The sequence below is a fragment of the Theropithecus gelada genome, chromosome 4 (genome assembly GCF_003255815.1).
Source record: "Theropithecus gelada isolate Dixy chromosome 4, Tgel_1.0, whole genome shotgun sequence".
NCBI classification, from domain to species: Eukaryota; Metazoa; Chordata; class Mammalia; order Primates; family Cercopithecidae; genus Theropithecus; species Theropithecus gelada.
The window spans coordinates 36,704,036-36,729,136 of NC_037671.1; the positions used below are offsets into that span (position 1 = coordinate 36,704,036).

At 45.4% G+C, this 25,101-nt stretch overlaps 2 protein-coding genes across 4 annotated transcripts in view; both read right to left on the reverse strand.

The window, feature by feature from the left end:
* The window catches only part of NUDT3 (nudix hydrolase 3), a 117,734-nt gene extending 111,158 nt beyond the window's left edge, over window positions 1-6,576 (reverse strand). For both annotated transcript variants that reach the window (XM_025382773.1, XM_025382774.1), the window contains exon 1: window positions 5,412-6,576. In XM_025382773.1, coding sequence (XP_025238558.1) covers window positions 5,412-5,510 — 99 coding nt within the window. In that variant the 5' untranslated portion in view covers window positions 5,511-6,576. The remainder of the gene's footprint in view (window positions 1-5,411) is intronic.
* Window positions 1-25,101, reverse strand: part of LOC112622829 (40S ribosomal protein S10) — an 846,014-nt gene that overhangs the window by 809,861 nt on the left and 11,052 nt on the right. The window lies entirely within an intron of this gene.

The following is a 25,101-nucleotide window of genomic DNA, read 5'->3' on the forward strand; positions in this document are numbered from 1 at the left end:
TTTATTATGTTAGAGTGTATTCTCTCTACTTACTTACTTTTTTAAAAAGTTAATTGTAAAGCAGTCTCAGAAGAAAGGATTGTTATCATAGGAGATGACAGTTCCATGCCTGTTATTCTCCTGAAGACCTCCCAGTGGGATAAGATGCGGAGGTGGAAGACAGTGATACTGACGATCCTTGACCCTGTGTAGGCCTAGGTTAATGTGTGTTTGTGTCTTTGTTTTCAACCAAAGAAAAAGCTTAAAAAGCAAAATATGGGCCGGGCACAGTGGCTCACGCCTGCAATCCCAGCACTTTGGGAGGCCAGGGCGGGCGGATCACGAGGTCAGGAGATCGAGACCATCCTAGCTAACACGGTGAAATCCCATCTCTACTAAAAATACAAAAAATCAGCCGGGCATGGTGGCGAGCGCCTGTAGTCCCAGCTACTCAGGAGGCTGAGGCAGGAGAATGGCGTGAACCCAGGAGGCAAAGCTTGCAGTGAGCTGAGATCACGCCACTGCACTCCAGCCTGAGTGACAGAGCAAGACTTCGTCTCAAAAAAAAAAAAGTAAAGTAAAATATGGGTAGGCAGAGGAACAAAAAGTAAAACAAATAAATAATAAATAATATCTTTAAATAAAGTTTCTAGAATAAGGATATAACGAAGAAAACATTAGCCAGGCATGGTGGCATACACCAGTTGTCCTAGCTAGCTGTTGGGAGGCTGAGGTGGAAGGATCACTTGAGCCCAGGAGTTCAAGACCAGCCTGGGCTGTTGCCTGGGCAACAGAGCAAGAGCTCAACTCTTTTAAAAAAAAAAAAAAAAAAGTGATTTTAGTGTGACAGGAAAAAGAGAAAATATTTTTATACAGATGTACAAAGTGTTTTAAGCTAATATTACAAAAGAGTCAGAACGTTAAAAAATGTAAAAATTTATAAAGTAAAAAAATTACAGTAAGCTAAGGTTAATTTTTGAAAAAAATAATTTTTTGATTTAGTGCAACCTAAGCTGTACAGTGTTTCTAAAGTCTACAGTAGTGTACAGTAATGCCCTAAGCCTTCGCATTTACTCACCGCTCACTCACTGACGCATCCAGAGCAACTTCCAGTCGCGCAAGCACCATTCATAGTAAGTGTCCTGGTCAGGTGAACCATTTTTTATTTTTTGTACCGTATTTTTCCTGTACTTTGCTTGTTTAGATATGTTTAGAAACACAAATACTACTGCATTACAATTGCCTATTTATTCAGTACAGTCACATGCTGTACAGTTTTGCAGCTTAGGACCAACAGGTTATATACCATATAGCCTACATGTGCAGTAGGCTATACCAGCCAGGTATGTTTAAGTACATTCTATGATGTTCACACAACAACAAAATCACCTAATGATGCATTTCTCAGTATGTATCGCCAATGTTAAGCAACACACGGCTGTATTTTCATCTCTTTTTCTTCACATTGCATGTATGCTTCTTGACATTGCTTAAATTTATAAATCAAGGTCCTATATATACTTATATATATATTACTATCGTATTAATGCTAATAATATTCTGTAAACTATTCCATCTTGATTAAGGCCATCAGTGCCCATTAAAAATTTTTTTTAATTGGGTTGAATGCCCTATTCGGTTTGAATTTTACATTCCCACAATGTGTGGCAGCTAATGCTTCTGGCACATCTATTGAGAACATAAAAGTTCTCCTGGAACTAACAAATTACTTTCCTTCCAACACAATTATATAATCTGAGAGTTGAAAAGCACCCTAGAGATTATTCTGTGGTCCAAAATCCCTCCCGATTAAGGAATCTCATCTAAAACTACTCAACTCTGTCCGCAGGAAGGGATGCTAATCTTTAGATTCCCCATGACACAGTGCTGCCGCCATCGTAGGCTCTTTAATACATGCTTTTTGTTGTTTTTAATACACGTTTGTTGAACTGAAGAAATCTAAAATGGACGTATTTCACTCATTTTCTTTTTCTTCCCAGGCTCTAGCTGTAACACCCACTGCATTTGTAATTGAAAGCTTTGCATGATTCCTCTGCTCATTAACCAACATTCAAAAAGAAATTCAATAAAGGAAACTAAATGTTTCAATGCATTAAAGAAACTTCATTTTAACAGTTTAAAATTTTAAGCTCCTGGACTGGCAAAGTGGCTCTTGCCTATAATCCCAGCATTTTGGGAGGCTGAGATGGGAGGATCTCTTAAGCCCAGGAGTTTGACAATAGCCTGGGCAACAAAGGGAGAACCTGTGATATGGTATGGCTCTGTCTCCCCACCCAAATCTCATCTCGATTTGTAATCCCCACCTGTGGACGGAAGGACCTGTAATCCCTCCCATGTGTTGAGTGAGGGAAGTAACTGGATCATGGGGAGTTTCCCCCATGTGGTTCTCATGCTAGTGAGTGCTCACGAAATCCAATGGTTTTATAAGTGTTTGGGAGTTCCTCCTTCGCTTCTCTTTCTCCTGCTGCCTTGTGAAGAACGTTCTTACTTCCCCTTTGCCTTCCGCCATGACTGTAAGTTTCCTGAGGCTTCCCCAGTCATGTATAACTGTGAGTCAATTAAACCTTTTTCTTTATAAATTACTCAGTCTCAGGTATTTCTTTATAGCAGTGTGAAAATGGACTAATACACCCTGTCTCCACATAAAATTTAAAAATCAACCAGGTATGGTGGCTTGTGCATGTAGTCCCAGCTACTTGGGAGGCTGAGATGGGAGGATTGCTTGAGCACAGGAGGTTGAGGTTGCAGTGAGCCATGATCACACCACTACACTCCAACCTGCGTGACACAGTGAGACCCTGTCTCAAAAAAATAAATAAATAAAGGCCGGGCACGGTGGCTCATGCCTGTAATCCCAGCACTTTGGGAGGCCGAGGCGGGCGGATCACAAGGTCAGGAGATTGAGACCATCCTGGCTAACACGGTGAAATTCCGTCTCTACTACAAATACAAAAAATTAGCCGGGCATGGTCGCAGGCACCTGTAGTCCCAGCTACTCGGGAGGCTGAGGCAGGAGAATGGCGTGAATCCAGGAGGCAGAGCTTGCAGTGAGCTGAGATCGTGCCACTGCACTCCAGCATGGGAGACAGAGCCAAGACTCCGTCTCAAAAAAAATAAAAAATAAAAAATACAATATAAAAACTAGCCAAGCATTGTGGCAGGCGCCTGTAATCCCAGCTACTCAGGAGGCTGAGGCAGGGAGAACTGTTTGAACCCGGGAGGTGGAGGTTGCAGTGAGCTGAGATCAAGCCACTGCACCCCAGCCTGGGTGAAAGAGGACGACTCCGTCTCAAAATAAATAAATAAATAAATAAATAAATTTTTAAAAATAAAAATGTAAGCTCCTAGAATCTCCTGAACCTGGGAGGCGGAGGTTGCAGTGAGCCGAGATCCGGCCACTGCACTCCAGCCTGGGCGACATAGCGAGACTCTGTCTCAAAAAAAAAAAAAAAAAGAAAAAAAGTAAGCCCTAGAAGGCAAGTCTTATGCCTGGTCTGACTTGTAAGATGCCGTGAGGTAGCCTAAACAGACAAGTAAGCTTTCAACATTAATGTTCCTAATGTCAGTGCATAATAAAACATTTAACAGAAAATGGAAAATTAAGCCTTTGTTAGTTTGCTTATGATCTATAGTTTTCAATTGATCAAAAAGACGTTTTCCATTTCTAGTATGATTTATTATTATTATTTTTAATTTAGAGATGGGGGTCTGTTGGCCAGGTTGGTCTCGAACTCGTGGCCTCACCACCTTGGCCTCCCAAAGTGCTAGAATTACAGGCGTGAGCCACCGCGTCCGGCCTGGTGTGATTTTTCAAAACAAATAGTCTTGCATCATTTGTGCAACTAAACTATACTTATAATTGGGGTGCTCACAGATTTAGGCATACTAGTGTAGTAAGACATGCTATTATGCTAATCAGCTTTCCCTTCAGTTAAGAGCCTGTGATCCCATCTGATTTCCCATAACATGATATGATAATGAAGAGAATAAAGCCTCTGGAGCAGTAAGCACCACGAATAATTTTACTTTACTCAAATATGCATTCCAAAACAGTGTATAATTTACAGCACGGCCCTGGTTAGCTATTACAATGCATCTGTTTTGGGGACTTTTACAATATACAGTAGGATACAAAGCATACGTTTCCAAATCTCCTTTCTTTCTGTTTTGCTGAAAGGGCGCACACATGGGATCCCTTAACAGCACAATTCACTAACTAATTTTCTTCAGGCAGTAATTCAAATTCCCACTTCCTCCTAAATACCTCTGGACAGCAACTCCTGGCAATCCATCTGTCTCTTTCGCCACAGCTTCTTTTCATAACTAACGGGTCAAGTTCCTTTCCCCATTTCGACACCATGCACTGTACTGCGGCCCTGCCACCATAGCCCACTGCTGAATGCTGGAGTATAACATATTGGATTTCACTGTCCTTCACTGTTTGCAGTTTAACTGCCATTTTACCACAATGCACACAAGAGAAATGCATTCCCACAGGCATCTTATGAATTTCCAAAGCAGCTATTCTTTGTGGATTTACAAAACATGTGCTTCTCTGAACTCCCTTCATCACCACAGAAACGGCTTTGGGAAGCCGAGATTTTTGTTTAAAGTACCCTATCTATTATAAAAAGAAACTGATTCTAAAACATTTTTATTTTCCTAGCTAATTTAATTCTAAGGCTCTTCCCACAAGGCAGTGGAGGAACGTCAGAGCAAAAATATTAAATCCTGCTTTTGGTCTTCCCAATTAATATGAAACATTGTCAGCACACAAAGATTATTATATCAAATGTCCTTTCTTCTCAGACTACACCATAAAGGCTACCCAGCGCACTGTAAAATAAACAGCTGGCTGTGGCTTATGCACAACGCCCTAAATCTTCCGAAGACACCCCCACCCCCACTCCTCGGCTTTGGGCTCACAGACACCTAATCCCTCGGCAAACCCCAAACCTGCCAATGAAGCGCACTATTTCTCTGCCACAAAGGCCGGCCCGCGCCTCGTGCACACCAGCCTCCGCACACATGTGCCTGGCTGACAAGTGCGGAGCGGCTTCCTGGATCAAAGCCGTTGGCCTGAAACGAAAGCCGCACTCTTCCCAGCCCACCACCTTCTCCCGCGGCCGCTCTCCCCGGTAACAGGCGGCCGAACCGAAGCGCTCCGGCCGCAAGCCGGTCACCCCCTCCGCCCGGCGCGTCCCGTGCGGCCACACTCAGACCCGCTTCCCCTCAGCCCCAACGTCCTTGGTCCTTCCCCCCTTTTTCGCCTCAGGAAATTCCGTCGGAACATCATTCTGCACCAGCGGGGCGGCCCGGGCACACCCTCCTCCAGCGGCGGCGCCCCTCGCGCCTCCACCCGAAGGGGCCGGAGACCCGGCGACCCCGGCCAGCCCAGCCTGGCGCCTCACCTCCTCCTCGCTCTCGCTGCGGAAACATAGGCATGCGGCCCGCTTCTTGTAGCCGTCGCCGTCGTAGGTGCGGGTCTGGTTCGACTTGAGCTTCATCATCCTCTGGGCCCGGGTGGGGGTGCGGTGCGGGTCGCGGGAGTCGAGGGGTGGGGAGCCCGCTCTGGACGGCCGCGTGCGCGCGCGCCCCCGGCTCAGCCAAGGGAAGCAGGGAGGGGGAGCTTGTCCGCTACACGGCTCCGCCGCTGGCCTGCCGCGGCCGCCTCATTCCCCCCGGCCCAGGTCCCGCGCCGCCGCTGCCACCGTCACGGCTGCCGTCTCCGCTGCCGCCAGGGCCGCCGCCCCCTCTGCCACCGCCACCCCCGACGACGACCGCGCCGCCATCTTGGGCGCGATGCGTCAGCGGCGTAAGGCCGCACTGGCCTGCGGGACGACCGCGCGCTCGCAGCGCAGGCCGCGTTCGGGAATCGCGCCCTCCCAATCCGCGCGGCGGAAACCAGCGTCTGAAAGGAGCTGGCCGCGCGACTCCAGGCGCCCGCTACGCCGCCAGCGTAGGCGTAGAACTGGGGGGGCCGCGCGGAAGAAGCCGGGGGAGATAGGGTACCCGCGCAGGACGCCTAGCGGCCGGAGCGGAAACCCAGCTGTCCAGCCTCGCCAGTCAGCGGGTGGGGAAGCGGGGACTTGGCCAAGGTCACGCCGCGTCTGCGCGGCCGAGGATGAACCAAGGTCATGCCACCCGCCCCTGGGCCGTGCCTGTCGGTCTGGAAGGGGTTGAGGGGGAAGGTCTGAAGGAAAAGGCAGGATGTAGTTAAAGGCAAGGGAAGCTGCAGCTGGAAACACCTGAGATTTGGAACTGCACGGAAACGGGGCGTGGGAGGCGTGTGCACTTTCGTTGATAACCTGAACCTCCGGATGTCTTATGGGCTGGTGCATGTCGCCCATTACGAAGAACGAATATTTATGCTGCAATCCTTTATTGATGCTAAAAGCAATTGCTTCCTCTTACGGTAAACGAGGGCCAGAAAGGAAGACGCGCGCGTGTGTGCGTGTGTTACACACATAATGTAAATCATAAAACATCATCGTTTCTGGCAATAAATGAGGAGTGTGTGTTGTGGATGTCAAACAGATTCTCCAGAAAAAGATACACAGACAGAAGCTCTCCAGAAAGGAAAACTGGTGTATGACCTGTGAATGTTCTCAGCAACCCAGAACAAAGCTAGTACCATGCAGATGCCCTAAACGTACCAAAAATCCTGTGCAGTGTCTGTGAATTGCTTAATACCCTTTTTGTTTTTTTTACTTTTTTAATTTAATTTTTTGTTGAGATTGGGGGTGGGCCTCATTTTGTTGCCCAGGCTGGTCTGGAATTCGTGGCCTCAAAGCTATCCACCCTCGGGCTTCCAAAGCGCTGCGATTACGATTACTTGTGTGAACCACTGTGGCCGGCTAATCACCCTTTTTGAATTTGCTTGTATTTAGCATAGTCAAAAAGATCTGGGTTTGAAATCAAATACACCTTGGTTGTAACCTCAATTACATTTTTTTAATGTTCATACCACCCGATTACATCATTTTTTAACTTCTGCAAAATAAAGATGATAAACCCACTTGGCCCTGGCACATAGTAGGCACTCAGGGCACCCCAAATGCTATTAATAGTTTGTTTGCGTATTAAATATTCCTTTCTTCAAGAAAAGAGAATTAGAGTCCAGTAAATGTTGAATGAATAGGTAGCTGGAGGTTTTCTTTTGGTTCCTAATTCCTTACCCTGGCTTTTTTATGGGCATGATTTTGTTTGGGATTTTTTATTCGATTGTTTGTTTTTTGGAGACAGGGTCTTGCTGTGTCTATTAAGGTGGCACATAATCTCAGCTCAACTGCAGCCTAGACCTCGTGGGCTCAAGCAATCCTCCTACCTCAGCCTCCCAAGTAACTGGGACCACAGGCACCTGTCATGCGGCCGGGAGCACTACCACATCCAGCCAACTTTTGTATTTTTTTGTAGAGACAGGGTTTCACCATGTTCCCCAAGCTGGCCTCGAACTCCTGGGCTCAAGCAGTCTGCCTGCCTCAGCCACCCAAAGTACTGGTGTTACAGGCATGAGCCACTGCTCCCAGCCTATGGGCGTGTTTAGTTTCAAGAGCCAAAAAGATTACCCCCAGATTCCTTGACTGAGTAATAATTACTTTGTCTTTGTTGAGGGAACATTAACCAAGGGATTCTGTCCTTTCCTTGAAGACAATGGATAAGTAGTACATTTAAATTTGTTTTAAAAAATTATACTTGCCTGGGTGCAGTGGCTCAAGCCTGTAATCTCAGCACTCTGGGAGGCCAAGGCGGGTGGATCATCTGAGGTCAGGAGTTCGAGACCAGCCTGACCAACACGGTGAAACCCTGTCTCTACCAAAAATACAAAAATCAGCTGGGTATGGTGGCGCATGCCTGTAATCCCAGCTACTCGGAAGGCTGAGGCAGGAGAGTCGGTTGAACCTGGGAGGCGGAGGTTGCAGTGAGCCAAGATCATGCCATTGCACTCCAGCCTGGGCAACAGAGCGAAACTCTGTCTGGAAAAAAAAAATTATAGTTAACATTATTCCACTTAAATACCTCTCCAGAAGTCCTACAAGAAGCCAGGGCGTGGTAGTAGTTGCCTGTAAGTCCCAGCTACTCAGGAGGCTGAGACAGGGTGATCACTTGAGTCCAGGAGTTCAAAGCTACAGTGAGCCATGATCATGCCACTACTGCACTCCAGCCTGGGGGACAGAGTAAGACTCTGTTTCTTAAAAACAAAAAAAGTCACATGAGAAAACACCAATAGGTTATTTATTCATTTTGCTAAGCCAGAAACTTGGGAGGCATTGTCTTTTTTGTTTTCAGACAGAGTCTCACTCTGTCTCCCAGGCTAGAGTGCAGTGCAGTGGCACAACCTTGGCTCACTGCAACCTCCACCTCCCAGGTTCGAGCAATTCTCCTGCCTCAGCCTCCCCAAGTAACTGGGATTACAGGTGTGTGCCACTATGCCTGGCTGATTTTTGTATTTTTTTAGTAGACACGGGTTTTCACCATGTTGGCCAGGCTGGTCTCGAACTCCTGAGCTCAGGTGATCCACCCACCTCAGCCTCCCAAAGTGCTGGGTGTGAGCCACCACGCCCAGCCAACTGGGAGGCGTTGTTGACATGTTCTTTCCCACCATCCAGTTGATAATAAACTTCACTGCTTCTACCTGTCAACATCCTTGGGCCCAGCCCTTTCCTGCCTTGCCCTCTGTCATTACTTCATTGGGACTCTTCCCTCTGAACTGTGACCTTCCATCTGGTCATCTTGGCTCCTGTCCAGCCCTCCTCAGTCCCATCCACCCATTGCAGCAAGAGAAATCCTTCCCAAATGCAAATCTGATTAGGTCAAGCCCTTGATTAAAACACTGCAGTTGTTCCTCAGTGCTTTGAAGACAAAAATTAAAACCCTACCAGAAAATATAAGGCTGCAGGAACTAGGTCCCTGCCGACCTCACCCCTCCCTTCATTTCCTATATTCTAGGCATTCAGAAATACCTACAGTTTCTTAAACCTTTAGAGAACCTTCCATATATGCTTTCTCTAGTGTCAAGAAGGCTTTTCTTCCAAGACCATCCCACACTCCATTGTCCTATCCCTTCCTTTCACTCAGAGAGAGGCCAAATCATATTTATCCTTCAAAACTCGAAAGTCACCTCCTCCGGAAAGCTCCCCCTGACTACCTCCGTTCATACTAGTGGTCTGGGTTTGTCCTGATTAATTATATGGTTTTTCTTTTTTACCTTGAGACAAGGTCTCTCTCTGTTACCCAGGCTAGAGTGCAGTGGTGCAAAAACACTGCAGCTTCAACCCCTGGTCCCCCACCAGGCTCAAGTGATCCTCCCACCTCAGCCTCTCCAGTAGCTGGGACTGCGGGTACACATTACCATACCCACCTAATTCTTAAATTTTTTCATAGAGACAAGATTTCACTATGTTGCCCAGCTGGTGTTGAGCTCCTGGGCTGAAGCTCTCTGCCCACCTCAGCCTTCCATAGCACTGGGATTACAGGCATGAGCCACTGTGACTGGCCTTATCATACTATTTGTAGCATAGTATTGTCATTGTTTTCTTGATAATCTCCCCTACACTTGTGAAACTTCTTGAAAGCAGAGTCTGTGACTCACTTATCCTTGCTTAGTTCACCCAGCAGTTATCCCAGGGCTTAGCATAAAACAATTGAAAAAATGTTTTGTTAAAGAACAGATATTGGCTTGGTGCAGTGGCTCACGCCTGTAATCCCAACTCTTTGGGAGCCCAAAGCAAGAAGATTGCTTGAAGCCAGGAGTTCAAGACCATCCTGGCCAATATAGTGAGACCCCCATCTCTATTTAAAAAAAAAAAGAAAGAAAAGGCCGGGTACAGTGGCTGATGCCTGTAATCCCAGCACTTTGGGAGGCCAAGGCGGGCAGATCATGAGGTCAGGAGATCGAGACCATCCTGGCTAACACGGTGAAACCCTGTCTTTACCAAACATACAAAAAATTAGCTGGGCGTGGTGGCGGGCACCTGTAGTCCCAACTACTCGGGAGGCTGCGGCAAGAGAATCGCTTGAACCCGGGAGGCAGAAGTTGCAATGAGCTGAGATCGTGCCACTGCATTCTAGCCTGGGCAACAGAGTGAGACTTTGTCTCAAAAAATAAAAAATAAAAGAAAAGCTATTGCACTTCCAGAACCTGATCTTTATTGTAAAGCCCAATCACTTGTTCAGGATGAAATGAGACTAACTTGTCTGTAGGAACACCCCCACCTGACACAACCTAAAATCTGTCTTCCAAATAAAGATCACACAGCATTCTCTTGATCCTACATTTCAGGGACCATCTGTAATAACCTCTTAGAGCCAATCCTGGATGAAATGGTAAGTAAAATACAAATTGATTTCACAGGTTCTTTACTCCACTTTGCTCCCTTACCATGCCTCTCACTGCTCCCGCCTCCCCCAGCCTACCTTGCTATATCCCATCAAGTCCCCCAGGAGCACCTTCTATTTCTGATCTTTGCTTTTGTATTAGTTGCCTACTGCTGGATAATAAATCTTTCCCAAAATTTGGTGGCTTAAACCATGAATTGTTATTTCTTATGGTTTCTGTAGGTTAAGAATCCTGGGGTGAGGTAGGCACAGTGGTGCATACCTGTAGTCTTAACTATGTGGGAGGCTGAGTCGGGAGGCTTGTTTGGGCCCAGGAGGTCAAGTCCAGCCTGGGCAATAAAGTGACACCCTATCTCTAAAGACCATTCATGGTGGTGTACGCCTGTAACCCCAGCACTTTGGGAGGCCAAGAAGGGTAGATCACCTGAGCCCAGTAGTTTGAAACCAGCCTCTACCAAAACAAAAAATTAGCTGGGTGTCGTGGCACATACCTGTACTCCCAGCTACTCGGGAGACTGAGGTGGAAGTATCACTTGAGCCTGGGAGGTTGAGGCTACAATGAGCCAAGACCATGCCACTGTACTCCAGGTTGGGCGACAGAGTGAGACTCTGTCTCAGAAAAGAAAAAAAAAAAAAAGAAATGTGAAGAATCGTGAAGCAGCTTGGCTGGTTTGTTCTGGCTTAGAGTATTTCGTGAGATTGTAGTCAGGTGTTGGCTGAGGCTGCGGTCATCTGAAGCTGTGACTGCAGGTGGAGGATCAATTTCCAAGGTGGCTTCTCCCATGGCTGGCAGTTGGCAAGAGGCTGTAGTACCTTTTTTTTTTTTTTTTTTTGAGACAGAGTCTCACTCTGTCGCCCAGGCTGGAGTGCAGTGGCCGGATCTCAGCTCACTGCAAGCTCCGCCTCCCGGGTTTACGCCATTCTCCTGCCTCAGCCTCCCGAGTAGCTGGGACTACAGGCGCCCGCCACCTCGCCTGGCTAGTGCCACCTCGCCTGGCTAGTTTTTTGTATTTTTTAGTAGAGACGGGGTTTCACGGGGTTAGCCAGGATGGTCTCGATCTCCTGACCTCGTGATCCGCCCATCTCGGCCTCCCAAAGTGCTGGGATTACAGGCTTGAGCCACCGCGCCCGGCCGAGGCTGTAGTACCTTTGCATGTGGGCCTCTCCATGGAGCTACTTGAGCATCCTTACAGCATGGTGCCTGGATTCTCCTTAGAGTGAATGATACAAGATTCCAAGACTGAACTAGACTGCCTTTTATGACCTAGCCTTGAAAGTCACACTTTATCAATTCTACAGCTTTCTATTGCTCACATAAGTCAGCCTTGATTCAGTGTGGGAGGAGATTACTCAAAGGCATGAATACCAGCAGGCAAGGATCACTGGAGGCCGTATTAGAACCTTCTTACCACACCTCCCATAAAAGTTACTTGGTCTGTGGTTCAGTCATCCATTTTCCCTATACCCAGACAATGTTCTCAACAGAGGTGAAAGATAATTCTTGGGGGGAAGAGGGTATCCTTCCATAGGTGAGAGTGGATCATAATAGATTAAGTCAAAAAATGAATCCAAATGTCATTCTACTAAAAATGCCCAATTTTCCAAAAGCCGTCTAGGATAAAGCTCTAATAAATATATTTTAAGTCCCAGGGTATGCCTAAGAAGAGATTTTAAAATAGAGTTGGGAAATTGGACATGCTTATTTCTTCCAGGGTTCAGTCAGAAGTTTTGGCCCATGCCTCCCGTCTACTTTCATGCCACTGTATTTACCACTATGTAGTTCCTTCTGCTAAAAAATAGAGCTTCAAAATACGTAAAGTAAAAACCAGAACTAAAAGAAGAAATATACAAATCCATAGTCTTAGATGGAGATTGTTACCCCTTCTTTAGTAATTGATACAACAGCTCAACAAAAAGGAAGAATATTAAAGATCTGAACATTATCAACCATTTTTACCCAAATGACATTTATTGAGCACTATAACCAACGAGTACAGAATACACATTTGAAGTACACATAGAATATTTACCAACATAGGCCAGGTGTGGTGGCTCACGCCTGTAATCCCAGCAATTTGGGAGGCCAAGGCAGGCAGATTGCCTGAGCTCAGGAGTCCAAGACCAGCTTGGGCAACATGGTGAAACCCCATCTCTGCTAAAAAATACAAAATGTTACCCGGGCGTGATAGTGCCTGTAATCTCAGTTACTCAGGAGGCTAAGGCACAAGAATTGCTTGAACGTGGGAGGGGGAGGTTGCAGTGAGCCAAGATCGCACCATTGCTTTCTAGCCTGGGCAACAGTGAAAGGACTGTCTCAAAAAAAAAAAAAAAAAAAAAAAAAAAAAAAGAGCCAGGCACGGTGGCTCACTCCTGTAATCCCAGCACTTTGGGAGGCCGAGGCAAGTGGATCACGAGGTCAGGAGTTCTAGACCAGCCTGACCAACATGGTGAAACCCCATCTCTACTAAAAATACAAAAATAGCCAGGCATGGTGGTACGTGCCTGTAATCCCAGACACTCAGGAGGCTGAGACAGGGGAATTGCTTGAACCTGGGAGGCAGAGGTTGCAGTGAGCTAAGATCATGCCACTGCACTCCAGCCTGATGGACGGTGCGAGACTCTGTCTCAAAAAAAGAAAACATCTGTCAACATAGACTATAAGTTTGTCCATAAAATAAGCTTCAATAAATGTCAAAGGACTGAAGTTGCATAGAATATGTTCATGGGGAGAAGGACTTAAATTAGAAAAGACCAATAATAGGATATCTAGAAAAGCCTCAAATATTTGTAAATTAAATCTATTTCCAAGTAACCCATGAAACAAAAGTCACAAAAGATAAAATGTTTCTAACTGATATCAATATATATGAGGCTTAACTAAAGCTGTCTTCGCGCAGTGACTCACGCCTGTCGTCCCAGCACTTTGGGAGGCTGAGGCAGGCAGATTGCTTGAGTCCAGGAGTTTGGAGACCAGCCTGGGCAACATGGTGAAACCCCATCTCTACAAAAAAAAAAAAAAAAAAAAAAAAGCAGTGCTTAGAAGGAAATATATTCAACTAGTATTAGAAAGGAGGAAAAGTTTAAAATCAATAATATAGATTTCCACCTTAAGATGCGAGAAAAGGCTGAGTGCAGTGGCTCACACCTGTAATCCTAGCACTTTAGGAGGCTGAGACACGCAGACCACTTGAGCCCACGAGTTCAAGACCAGCCTCGGCAATATAGTGAAACCCCATTTCTATGAAAAATACAAACGTAGCTGGGTGTGGTGGCACCTGTAGTCCCAGCTACTCAGGAAGCTGAGGTAGGAGGATCACTTAAGCCTGAGAGGCGGAGGTTGCACTGAGCCAAGATCACACCACTGCACTCCAACCTGGGGAACAGAACAAGACCCTGTCTCAAAGTAAATAAATAAATAAAATAAGCTAGAAAAAAAGCAAACCCAAATTAAGTAGGGGAAGAAATTAATAAAAGAGAAGAAATCAATGAAATATAAATCAAACAATAGAAACAACAAAGCCAAAAGTTGGTTCTTTGAAAATATTAATTGTAAAAAATAAAAATAGCCAAGCGTGGTGGTGTGCACTTGTAGTCCCAGCTACTTGGGAGGCTGAGGTGGGAGGAGAGCTTGATCCCTGGAAGCAGAGGTGCAGTGAGCCAAGACTGCACCACTACACTCCAGTCTGGGCAACAGAGCAAGACCCTGTCTCAAAAATAATAATAATAATATACTGATATTGGTTGTGGCAAATGTACCATATTAATGTAAGATGTCAACAATAAGGAAAACTGGGTGTGGAGAACATGGGAACTCTACTATCTTCGCAACTTTTCTATAGACCTAAAGCTATTCTAAAATAAGTCTGTTCAAAAAAACTTGCCATAAAGAAAATTCCAGTGCCAGGTGGTAGCATTGGTAAAATCTATCAAATACCCAAGAAAGAAGGGATACAAATTCTACACAAGCTTTTTCAACAAACAGAGGTGGAAAGAATACTTTTCAACTTATTTTATGAAGCTGAAGTAATTCTGATATGCAAATCTGATAAAGACATTACAAGAAAAAAGTTACAGACCTGTATCCTTCATGAACACACACACACATACAAATCATGAAGAACAGATCAATAAATAGAATCCAGCAATATATGCAGTGAAATATATTATGACCAAAAAAAGTTTAATACAAGAAAATAATGTTAGTTTAACTTTACAAAAATCAAACGGTGAAATAAATCACATCAACATAATAAAAGAGAACAACTATATGATTGTCTTGATCCTAGAAAAGCACTTCACTTTTAAATAAAATTATTATTTCACAGTCAATACTCTCAGCAAGCTAGGAATGGAAGCAAACATTCCTCACCTGATAAAGGACACCTATGAACAACAGGTGAAATGGTGAAAGAATAAATGTTTTCCCATTAAGATCAAAAGCAAGGCAAGAATATCTCCTCTCACCACTATTATTAAATATTATATTAGAGATCCTAGCTAGTGAAATAAGACATGAAAAATAAATACAAGGCATAAAGACTAGCAAGGAAGTAAAACTGTCACTATTCACAGACAACCTATTTTTTATTTTATTTATTTATTTGTTTATTTATTTATTTATTTTGAGACAGAGTCTCACTCCATGAACCAGGCTGGAATGCAGTGGCACAATCTTGGCTCACTGCAGCCTCCACCTCCCGGGTTCAAGCAATTATTCTGCCTCAGCCTCCCAAGTAGCTGAGACTACAGGTGTGCACCACTGCACCCAGCTAATTTTTGTAGTTTTAGTAGAGAAGGGGTTTCATTATGTTGGCCAGGCTGGTCTCAAACTCCTAACCTCCAGTGATCCACCCACCTCAGCCTCCCAGAATGCTGGGATTCAGGCATGAGACACCGCGCCTGGCCGACAACCTATTTTTTAAGTAGAAAATCCAAAGGTAGGTACTAGCCAAATACCCAAAATAGTAGTATTAATAAGTGAAATTAGGCTGGGCATAGTGGCTCAGGAGAATGGCTTGAACCCGGGAGGCAGAGGTTGCAGTGAGCTGAGATCATGCCACTGTACTCCAGCCTAGGTGACAGAGCGAGACTCTTTCTTTTTTTTTTTTTTTTTGAGACAGAATTTCACTCTTATTGCCCAGGCTGGAGTGCAATGGCATGATCTTGACTCACTGCAACCTCTGCCTCCTGGGTCCAAGTGATTCTCCTGCCTCAGACTCCCAAGTAGCTGGGATTACAGGCATCTACCACCATGCCCGGCTAATTTTTGTATTTTTAGTAGAGACAGGGTTTCACCATGTTGGCCAGGCTGGTATTGAACTCCTGACCTCAGGTGATCCACCCACCTCGGCCTCCCAAAGTGCTGGGATTACAGGCGTGAGCCACCGTGCCTGGCCAGATCTTACACAATTCTTGTTAGGTTTACTCCTAGGTATTTGATATTTTTTGATGCTATTATAAATAGCATTCTGTTTTAAATTTAATTTTGCAATTGTTTGTTGCTAGTGTATATATACCTTATTTTTATTTATGACTTTGAGTCCTTTCACCTTAACTTCTTTTTTTTTTTTTTTTTTTTTGAGATAGCATTTCACTCTTGTCCCCTAGGCTGGAGTGCAATGGCACAATCTTGGCTCACTGCAACCTCTGCCTCTGGGTTCAAGCAATTCTCCTGTCTCAGCCTCCTGAGTAGCACGCACCACCATGCCCAGATAATGTTGGTATTTTTAGTAGAGACAGGGGGGTTCTCCATGTTGGTCAGGCTGGTCTCAAACTCCCAACCTCAGGTGATCTGCCCACCTTAGCCACCCAAGGTGCTGGGATTACAGGCGTGAGTCACCGTGCCTGGCCTAATTTTTTGTATTTTTAGTAGAGATGGAGTTTCACTATGTTGGTCAGGCTGGTCTTGAACTCCTGACCTCAGGTATTCCACCCACCTCAGCCTCCCAAAGGCTAGGATTACAAAGCCTGTAATCCCAGCACTTTGGAAGGCCAAGGTGGACAGATCACCTGAGGTCAGAAGTTCAACACCAGCCGGGCCAACTTAGTGAAACTCCATCTCTACTAAAAATACAAAAATTAGCCACATATGGTGATGGGCACCTGTAATCCCAGCTACTCGAGAGGCTGAGGCAGGAGAATTGCTTGGACCTGAGAGGCAGAGATTGCAGTGAGCCGAGACCATGCCATTGCACTCCAGCCTAGGCAACAAAAGCAAAACTCTAACTCAAAAAAAAAATTTAGAAACGCTCAGCACTTTGGGAGGCCAAGGCGGGCGCATCACGAGGTCAGGATATCGAGACCATCTTGGCTAACGTGGTGAAACCCCATCTCTACTAAAAACACACACAAAAAAGTAGCTGGGCGTGGTGGCTGGCGCCTGTAGTCTCAGTTACTAGGGAGGCTGAGGCAAGAGAATGACGTGAACCCGGGAGGCAGAGCTTGCAGCGAGCCGAGATCGCGCTACTGCATTCCAGCCTGAGCAACAGAGCAAGACTCTGTCTCAAAAAAAAAAAAAAAAAAAAAAAAAGAATTGTGTAAGATCTGTATATTGAAAACTACAAAATGTTGCTGAGAGAAATTCAAGAAGACCTAAACAAATGGAGACATACTCTATATTCATGGTTTAGGAAACTCAGTATTAAAAAGACATCCATTTTGCCTAATTGTCATACAGATTCAACACAATTCCTATAAAAATTCTGGGCCGGGCGCAGTGGCCCACGCCTATAATCCCAGCTCTTTGGGAGGCCGTGGCGGGTGGATCATGAGGTCAGGAGTTCGAGATCAGCCTGACTAAGATAGTAAAACCCTGTCTCTACTGAAAATACAAAAATTAGCCAGGTGTGATGGGGGGTGCCTTAGTCCCAGCTACTTGGGAGTCTGAGGCAGGAGAATCACTTGAACCCAGAAGGTGGAGGTTGCAGTGAGCAGAGATCATGCCATTGCACTCTAGCCTGGGCAACAAGAGAAACTCCGTCTTAAAAAAAAAGAAAAATCTGGTAGTTTTTTGGGAAGAAGTCGTCAAAATTATTCTAAAGTGCATATGAAAATGAAAAGGATGTAAAACAGCAAAAAAAAAAAAAAAAAAAAAACTTGAAAAAGAACAGAGTCAGAGGATTTATATAACTTATTTTTAATACTACAAAATGACAGCAATCAGTGTGTGGTGGCACTCGCCTGTAGTCCCAGCTACTTGGGAGGCTGAGGCATGAGAATCGCTTGAACCCAGGAGGCGGAGGTTGCAGTGAGCCAAAGTTGCGCTACTACACTCCAGCCTGGCTGACAGAGAGAGACTCTGTCTCAAAGAAAAAAATAAATAGTAATCAGGACAGTGTAACATTTGTGTAAGGATAGATTAATTGATCAATGGAACAGAATAGAGAATCCAGAAATAGACCCACACTTCATGGTTATTTATTTTCAACAAAGACACCAGAGCAATCCAATGAAGAAAGGACAAGTGCTTTTTAACAAATGGTGCTGGAATAAAGGGGTATCCATATGGACAAAAATGAACCATGACTCCTACCTCACATCATACACAAAGATTGATTCGAGATGGATTATAAACTTTAACATAAAACTGAAGACTTTAGACTATAGACTTGAACATAAAAACTAAAACCAAAACTTTTTTTTTTTTTTTTTGAGACGGAGTCTCGCGCTGTGTCACCCAGGCTGGAGTGCAGTGGCGCGATCTCGGCTCACTGCAAGCTCCGCCTCCCAGGTTCACGCCATTCTCCTGCCTCAGCCTCCGAGTAGCTGGGACTACAGGCGCCCGCCACCACGCCCGGCTAGTTTTTTTTTGTATTTTTAGTAGAGACGGGGTTTCACCATGTTAGCCAGGATGGTCTCGATCTCCTGACCTCGTGATCAACCCGCCTCGGCCTCCCAAAGTGCTGGGATTACAGGCTTGAGCCACCGCGCCCGGCCTAAAACCAAGACTTTTGTGGAAAACATAAGCCGTCTCTTCATGACTAAAAGGTAGAGAAGGACATAGGAAAACCCTGTCTCTACAAGTAATTTTTTTTTAATTAGTCAGCCATGGTGGCATATGCCTGTGGCCCCAGCTACTCAGAAGGCTGAGGTGGGAGGATCACTCAAGCCTGGGAGGTCGAGGCTGCTATGAGCTATGATCATACCACTGCACTGCAGTGTGTGCAGTGAGCTGTGATTGTACCAGTGCACTCCAGCGTGGGCAACAGAAAGAGACCCTGCTTCCAAAAAAACAAGGAGATGAGGCCAGGCATCATGGTTCACACCTTTAATCCAAATACTTTGGGAGGCAGAGGCAGGAGGATTGCTTCAGGCCAAAAGTTCAAGATTAGCCTGGGCAATATAGGAAGAACGCACCTCTACTAAAAATTTACAAATCAGTGGCCAGGCCCAAGGGCTCACACAGGTAATCCCATAACTTGGGGAGGCCAAGGTAGGAGGATTGCTTGAGCCCAGGAGCTCGAGACCAGACCTGACAACATGGAGAAACCCCATCTCTACAAAAAATACAAACATTAGCCAGGTGTGGTGGTGTGCGCCTGTAGTCCCAGCTACTTGGGAGGCTGAGGTAGGAGAATCGCTTCAGCCTGGGAAGTAGAGATTGCAGTGAGCTGAGACTGTGCCACTGCACTCCAGCCTGAGCAACAGAGACCCTGTCTCAAAAAAAAAGGAGGCTGAAGTGGGAGGATCACCTGAGCCAGGGGAGCTGGAGGCTGCGGTGAGCTGAGATCGTGCCACTGTACTCCAGCCTGGGCAACAGAGCGAGGTCTCGTCTCAAAAATCTGGTCTCAAAAAAAATTGGGGCTAGACGTGGTGTCTCACACGTGTAATCCCAGCACTTTGGGAGGTCCGAGGCAGGCGAATCATTTGAGGTCAGGAGTTTGAGACCAGCCTGGCCAGCTTTGTGAAACCCCATCTCTCTGTCTCTACTAAAAATACAAAAATTAGCCGGGTGTGGTGGCGGATGCCTGTAATCCCATCTACTTGGGGGGCTGAGGCAGAAGAATCTCTTGAACCCGGGAGACGGAGGCTGTAGTGAGCCAAGATCACACCACTGCACCACAGCCTGGGCAACAGAGCAAGACTCGTCTCAAAAAAAAAAGAAATTAGACATGGTAGTGCACACCTGTAATCCCAGCTACTCAGGAGGCTGAGGTGGGAGGATCACTTGAGCCCAGGAGTTTGAAACTAAAGTGAGCCACTTCATTCCAGCCTGGGTGACAGAGTGAGACACTGTCTCGGAAAAAAAAAAAAAAAAAAGTGAAATATTTTGTATCTTGACGGGGACATCAATGATCAATGCCTTCCAGGCACAGATTAGAAACATATTTGTAGTTGAACAAAGTTAGGATTTTGCTGGTTGTCATGAAAGAGAATACATATCGTGGAAAAGCATAGCGTATCTCAAAGAGGCTAATAAGAAGGATTTAGGATTTGGACTTGTGTTAGGTGGTTTTGGGGAAGGTTAAGGGACTGAGGCTTTGCTCTGGATTGGACGACCTCATGTGATCCACCTGCCTCAGCCTCCCAAAGTGCTGGGATCACTGGCACGAGCCACCGCACCTGGCAGTCTTGGTATTTTTGGTACACTTTATCAGGGTCACAAAGTGACCTTGTCTGATTGTTGATGTTTGATGATGATGTTTATGTCCACAGGAGAATGGCATGGCCTCGCTGTGAGCGCCAGGCCAGCTTCAAACATGCCAAGGCCTAGCTATAAGGATCAGGTCAGTTCCTGACATTAGGGGCTGCTTTTCTCTTTCTCAGGGGTATGAGTTACATGGTTGTATCCATCATCCAAGAGTAGAGTTAATATTTGTGTATTTCAATGTCAATTTGACTTAAAAATGCCTATATAAAAAATAAATAAACAGGCCGGGTGCGGTGGCTCACGCCTGTAATCCCAGCACTTAGGGAGGCCGAGGTGGGCAGATCACTTGCGGTCAGGAGTTTGAGACCAGCCTGGCCAACATGGTGAAACCCTGTCTCTACTAGAAGTACAAAAATTAGCTGGGTGTGTTGGCAGGCACCTGTAATCCCAGCTACTCAGGAGACTGAGGCAGAAGAATTGCTCAAACCAAGGGGGTGGAGTTTGCAGTGAGCTGAGATTGTGCCATTGCACTCCAGCCTGGGTGACAGAGTGAGACTCTGTCTCAAAAAAAAAAAAAAAAAAAAGAAAAAGAAAAAAAAAGAAAAAAAAAAAAAGAATAAACAAACTGTGGGCTGGATGCGATGGCTCATGTTTGTAATTCTAGCACTTTGGGAGGCCAAGGCAGGTGGATCACTTGAGGTCAGGAGTTCGAGACCAGCCTGGCCAACACGGTGAAACCCCATCTCTACTAAAAATACAAAAATTAGCTGGGTATGGTGGCGGGTGCCTGTAATCCCAGCTACTCAGGAGACTGAGGCAGGAGAATCACTTGAACCCAGGAGGAGAAAGTTGCAGTGAGCTGAGATCACATCACTGAACTAGAGCAAGACTTCATCTCAAACAAACAAAAAACCCTGTAATACATCCATGTAACAGAATACTACTCAGCAATAAATAGGAACAAACTACTGATGCATGATGCATGCAACATAATGGATGAATCCCTAAACACATGCTGAGCAACAGAAGCCAGTCCCAAGAGTACATACAATATGATTCCACATATCTGACATTCTAGAAAAGGCAAAATTATACTAAAGACCAAGAAGAGTGTTTGCCAGGGGGTTGACCACAAAGGGGCAGCATGTGGAAACACTTTTTAGGGTGATGGAAAAGCTCCATTGTTTCACTGTGATGTATATCTTTTTATCAAAACTCAGAACTCTATATCTAAAAAGTGAATTTTGGCCAGATGTGATGGCTCATGCGTAATCCCAGCACTTTGGGAGGCTGAGGTGGAAGGATCGCTTGAGCCCAGCAGTTTGAGACCAGCTAGGCAACATAGGGAGGCCCTATCTCTACAAAAATAAAAATAAAATATTAGCCAGGCATGGTGGTGCAACCTGTGGTCCCAACTACTTGGGAGGCTGAGGTGGGAGGATCACTTGGGCCTGGGAGGTAGAAGCTGCAGTGAGCCATGATGGTACCATTGCACTCCCGCCTGGATGACAGAGTGAGACTTTGTCTCGAAAAAACAAAGTGAATTTTACTGTATGTAAATTGTACCTCAATAAATCTGACTTAAAATAATAATCAAATTAGGGGTGGGAGTGGGCATAGGTATCAATGTAACAACAATGGCAGAGGCCATGCCTGTAGTCCCAGCTATTTGGAAGGCTGAGGTGTGAGGAGTTTGAGTACAGCCTGGGCAACACAGTGAGACTTCATCTCAAAACAAACAAAAAAGGAATGGCAGAATGCTGATGACTATTAAAGCTCAGTGATGGGTACACTGTGGTCCATTTCATTTCATTTCATTTCATTTCATCATTTCATTTCATTTCATTTCATTTCAGAGACGGAGTTTTGCTCTTGTTGCCCAGGCTGGAGTACAATGGCACGATCTCGGCTCACCTCAACCTCCACTTCCCGGGTTCAAGCGATTCTCCTGCTTCAGCCTCCCGAGTAGCTGGAATTACAGGCATGCGCCACCACACCCGGCTCATTTTGTATTTTTAGTAGAGATGGGGTTTCTCCAGGTTGGTCAGGATGGTCTCGAACTCCCAACCTCAGGTGATCTGACCGCCTCAGTCTCCCAAAGTGCTGGGATTACAGGTGTGAGTCACCATGCCCAACCTTAGTTTATTATACTTATTTTTATTTTATATGTTTGAAGTTTTCTATACTAAATGTTTTTTATTTTAGTGGAAGGGGAAATCTCTGTGTAATGGAGGCAAAGATGTCAAACAGTCAGTTGACTGTTCAGCCTCCCAGTGTACTTTTTGCACATTAATAAATGGATGCCCCTAGATTCTGAAACTGACCTTCTGCTTTTCACACACTTAAATAAACTAGAACTTAAATAAACTATTTGCTTTGACATTTCTTGCAGATACTCTTCAGAATTTCTTACTCTCATTTGATTTGTAACTTTCATAAATTTTGCCCCATTTTGAGGCCTCCTTAATTCCCTTAGCTTGGGTATCCTCTCTCATTTAATATTTCTTCATTTTTAAAGATGCCCTTTTCCTCACAATGGGCTCTTTGATATGTCAGTAAACCATGCAGGGCTTATTTTTCAAGTGGCTGTTCTCTTGGTCTGGTGCCATGCATTTATCACGGGCTTCCAATAAAGCACTTTTCAATAGAAATGGGCTCCCTGCTTTCTATGGGCTGTAACTTTTTAAACAATTCCTTTCATTCCCCCGCTACTGCCCTCATTCTGTCCTAGTTTCCCTTTCAAAAACTGAGCAATCAAATGATGGATTTTGTCCCCTCCCTTTCCTGGTAGCAGCCTGAATGTGTATTGTAGTCACCACTGACCAAGTGGCTTACCCATGAACACTCGCTGCCCCAGTGTGGTCACGGCGCAGACCCAGTCCAGCCTACAGTATTCCGCAGTGTGGGGTCGAGTACTTCCCAAGCATCCAGCATTCTTGGTTGTGTCAGTCCTCCCCTCCATATTGCTTTTAAGTTTTATTTATAATTGTATATGTTTATGGGGTACGATGTGATGTACATATTGTGGAATGATCAAATTAGGCTGATCAAATTAGGCTAATTTATCATTTCTTTGTGGTAAGGACATGTAAAAACCTCTCTTTTAGCTATTTTGAAGTATACAATACAGTGTTATTAACAAGAGTCACTGTGCTATGCAATCGAACACCAAAACTTATTCCTATCTAACTGAAACTTTGTACGCGTTGACCAACATCTCCCCTTTCCCCGTCCACTGTCCGCCTCCCACCTTCGTATTGTTCACTGGCTCATGATTGCCTGTGGGATAAAATCCAAACTCTTCATGCCTACTAGAATGGCTAAAATGAAAAGGCTGGCCAGACCAGGTGTTGGTGAAGATGAGAAGCAACTGAAACTCACACACTGCTAGAGGGAGTGTAGAATGATGCTTCTACTTTGGAAAGCAGTTTGGCAGTTCCTCTAAGTGTTAACCATAGAGTTACCGCATGACCCAGCAACTTCACTCCTAGGTATATACCTAAGAGAACTGAAAACACATGTCATCACAAAAGCTTGTACACAAATGTTCACATTAGTCACAATAGCCAAGCACTGGAAACAAACAACCCAAATGCCCAAGTACAAGTAAATGGATAAGCAAATCATGGTATAGCCACACAATGGGATGCTGCCCAGCACTAAGGAGGAACTACTGATACACGCGGCACTGATGAATCTCAAAACAATTATGCCAAAAGAAGTTGGACTAAAAAGAATGCATACCGTATGACTCCATTTATATAAAACTCTAGAAAATACAAACTATCCTAACAATGCCTAGCCTCAATGGGCCCACCCATGCCAGGCACCAGGTAGGGAGCGTTCTAGTGAGCCCTCATGTCTACAGAGCTACCTCCTCAAAAACAAGTATCTTATGGGATCTTTATTTTTTATTTATTTATTTTTTTTTGAGACAGAGTCTCGCTCTATGGCCCAGGCTGGAGTGCAGTGGCATGATCTTGGTTCACTGCAACCTCCGCCTCCTGGGTCCAAGTGATTCTCCTGACTCAGCCTCCTGAGTAGCTGGGATTACAGGCACACACCACCATGCCTGGCTAATTTTTTCCATTTTTAGTAGAGACGGGGTTTCACCAGGCTGGCCAGGCTGGTCTCGAACTCCTGACCTCGTGATTCGACCACCTCAGTTTCCCAAAGTGCTGGGACTTTTTTTTTTTTTTTTTGTATTTTTAGCAGAGACAGGGTTTCACCATGTTGGTCAGGCTGGTCTTGAACTCCTGACCTTTTGATCTGCCTGCCTCAGCCTCCCAAAGGGCTGGGATTACAGGCGTGAGCCACTGCGCCCGACCTCTTAGGGAATTTTTTTTTTTTTTTTTTTTTTACCAGACAGAGTCTTGCTCTGTTGCCCAGGCTGGAGTGCAACGGCGCGATCTTGGCTCACTGCAACCTCCGCCTCCCGAGTTCAAGCGATTCCCCTGGCTTAGCCTCCCGAGTAGCTGGGAGTACATGCATGTACCACCACGCCTGGCTAATTTTGTATTTTTAGTAGAGACCAGGTTTCTCTATGTTGGTCAGGCTGATCTCAAACTCCCCGACCTCAGGTGATCCTCGGCCTCCCAAAGTGCTGGGATTACAGGCGTGAGCCACCACACCCAGCCTCTTAGGGGATCTTTTAAGCTGCTCTATATTGCCTCCAAGCATCTAACATGCCTACATGATAGCTGCTTCCTGGTCTGTTTATTAATCAAAACAGAAGTGGTGCTTCAAAAGAGTCACTGAGACTTAAAGCTGTTGTTGGCACTGGCTGCAAGGGGATTCTGTTTTTCAGGGAAGGGGATTTGTGTCCCTATCAGGAAGTTTATGTTAAGTTAGGAAAATGTATCTTCAGCTATCAGCTTCCCAAATCCCTTGAAAAACCCTTTGGTAGGTAGTAATAGTGGTGGTTGGGATTATCTGATGAACCATTGGGCTGGTGGGTAGATTTGAGGCTAAGGTGCACCTGGAGATCAACCCTGGAAGATGGGTTAAACCTCTTCAAAGCTTTTCCCGAGTGATGGCTGGGCCCATGCAGCCTGCCCTGCAACTCACCTCTGGGCCACTTCAGCCTTCATTCATCTCCCTTGCCCTACACGTCCTTAGAATTCAGTCTGGATGCGATTTACCACTTATAGAATAGTTGTTGTTCTGGACTCTTA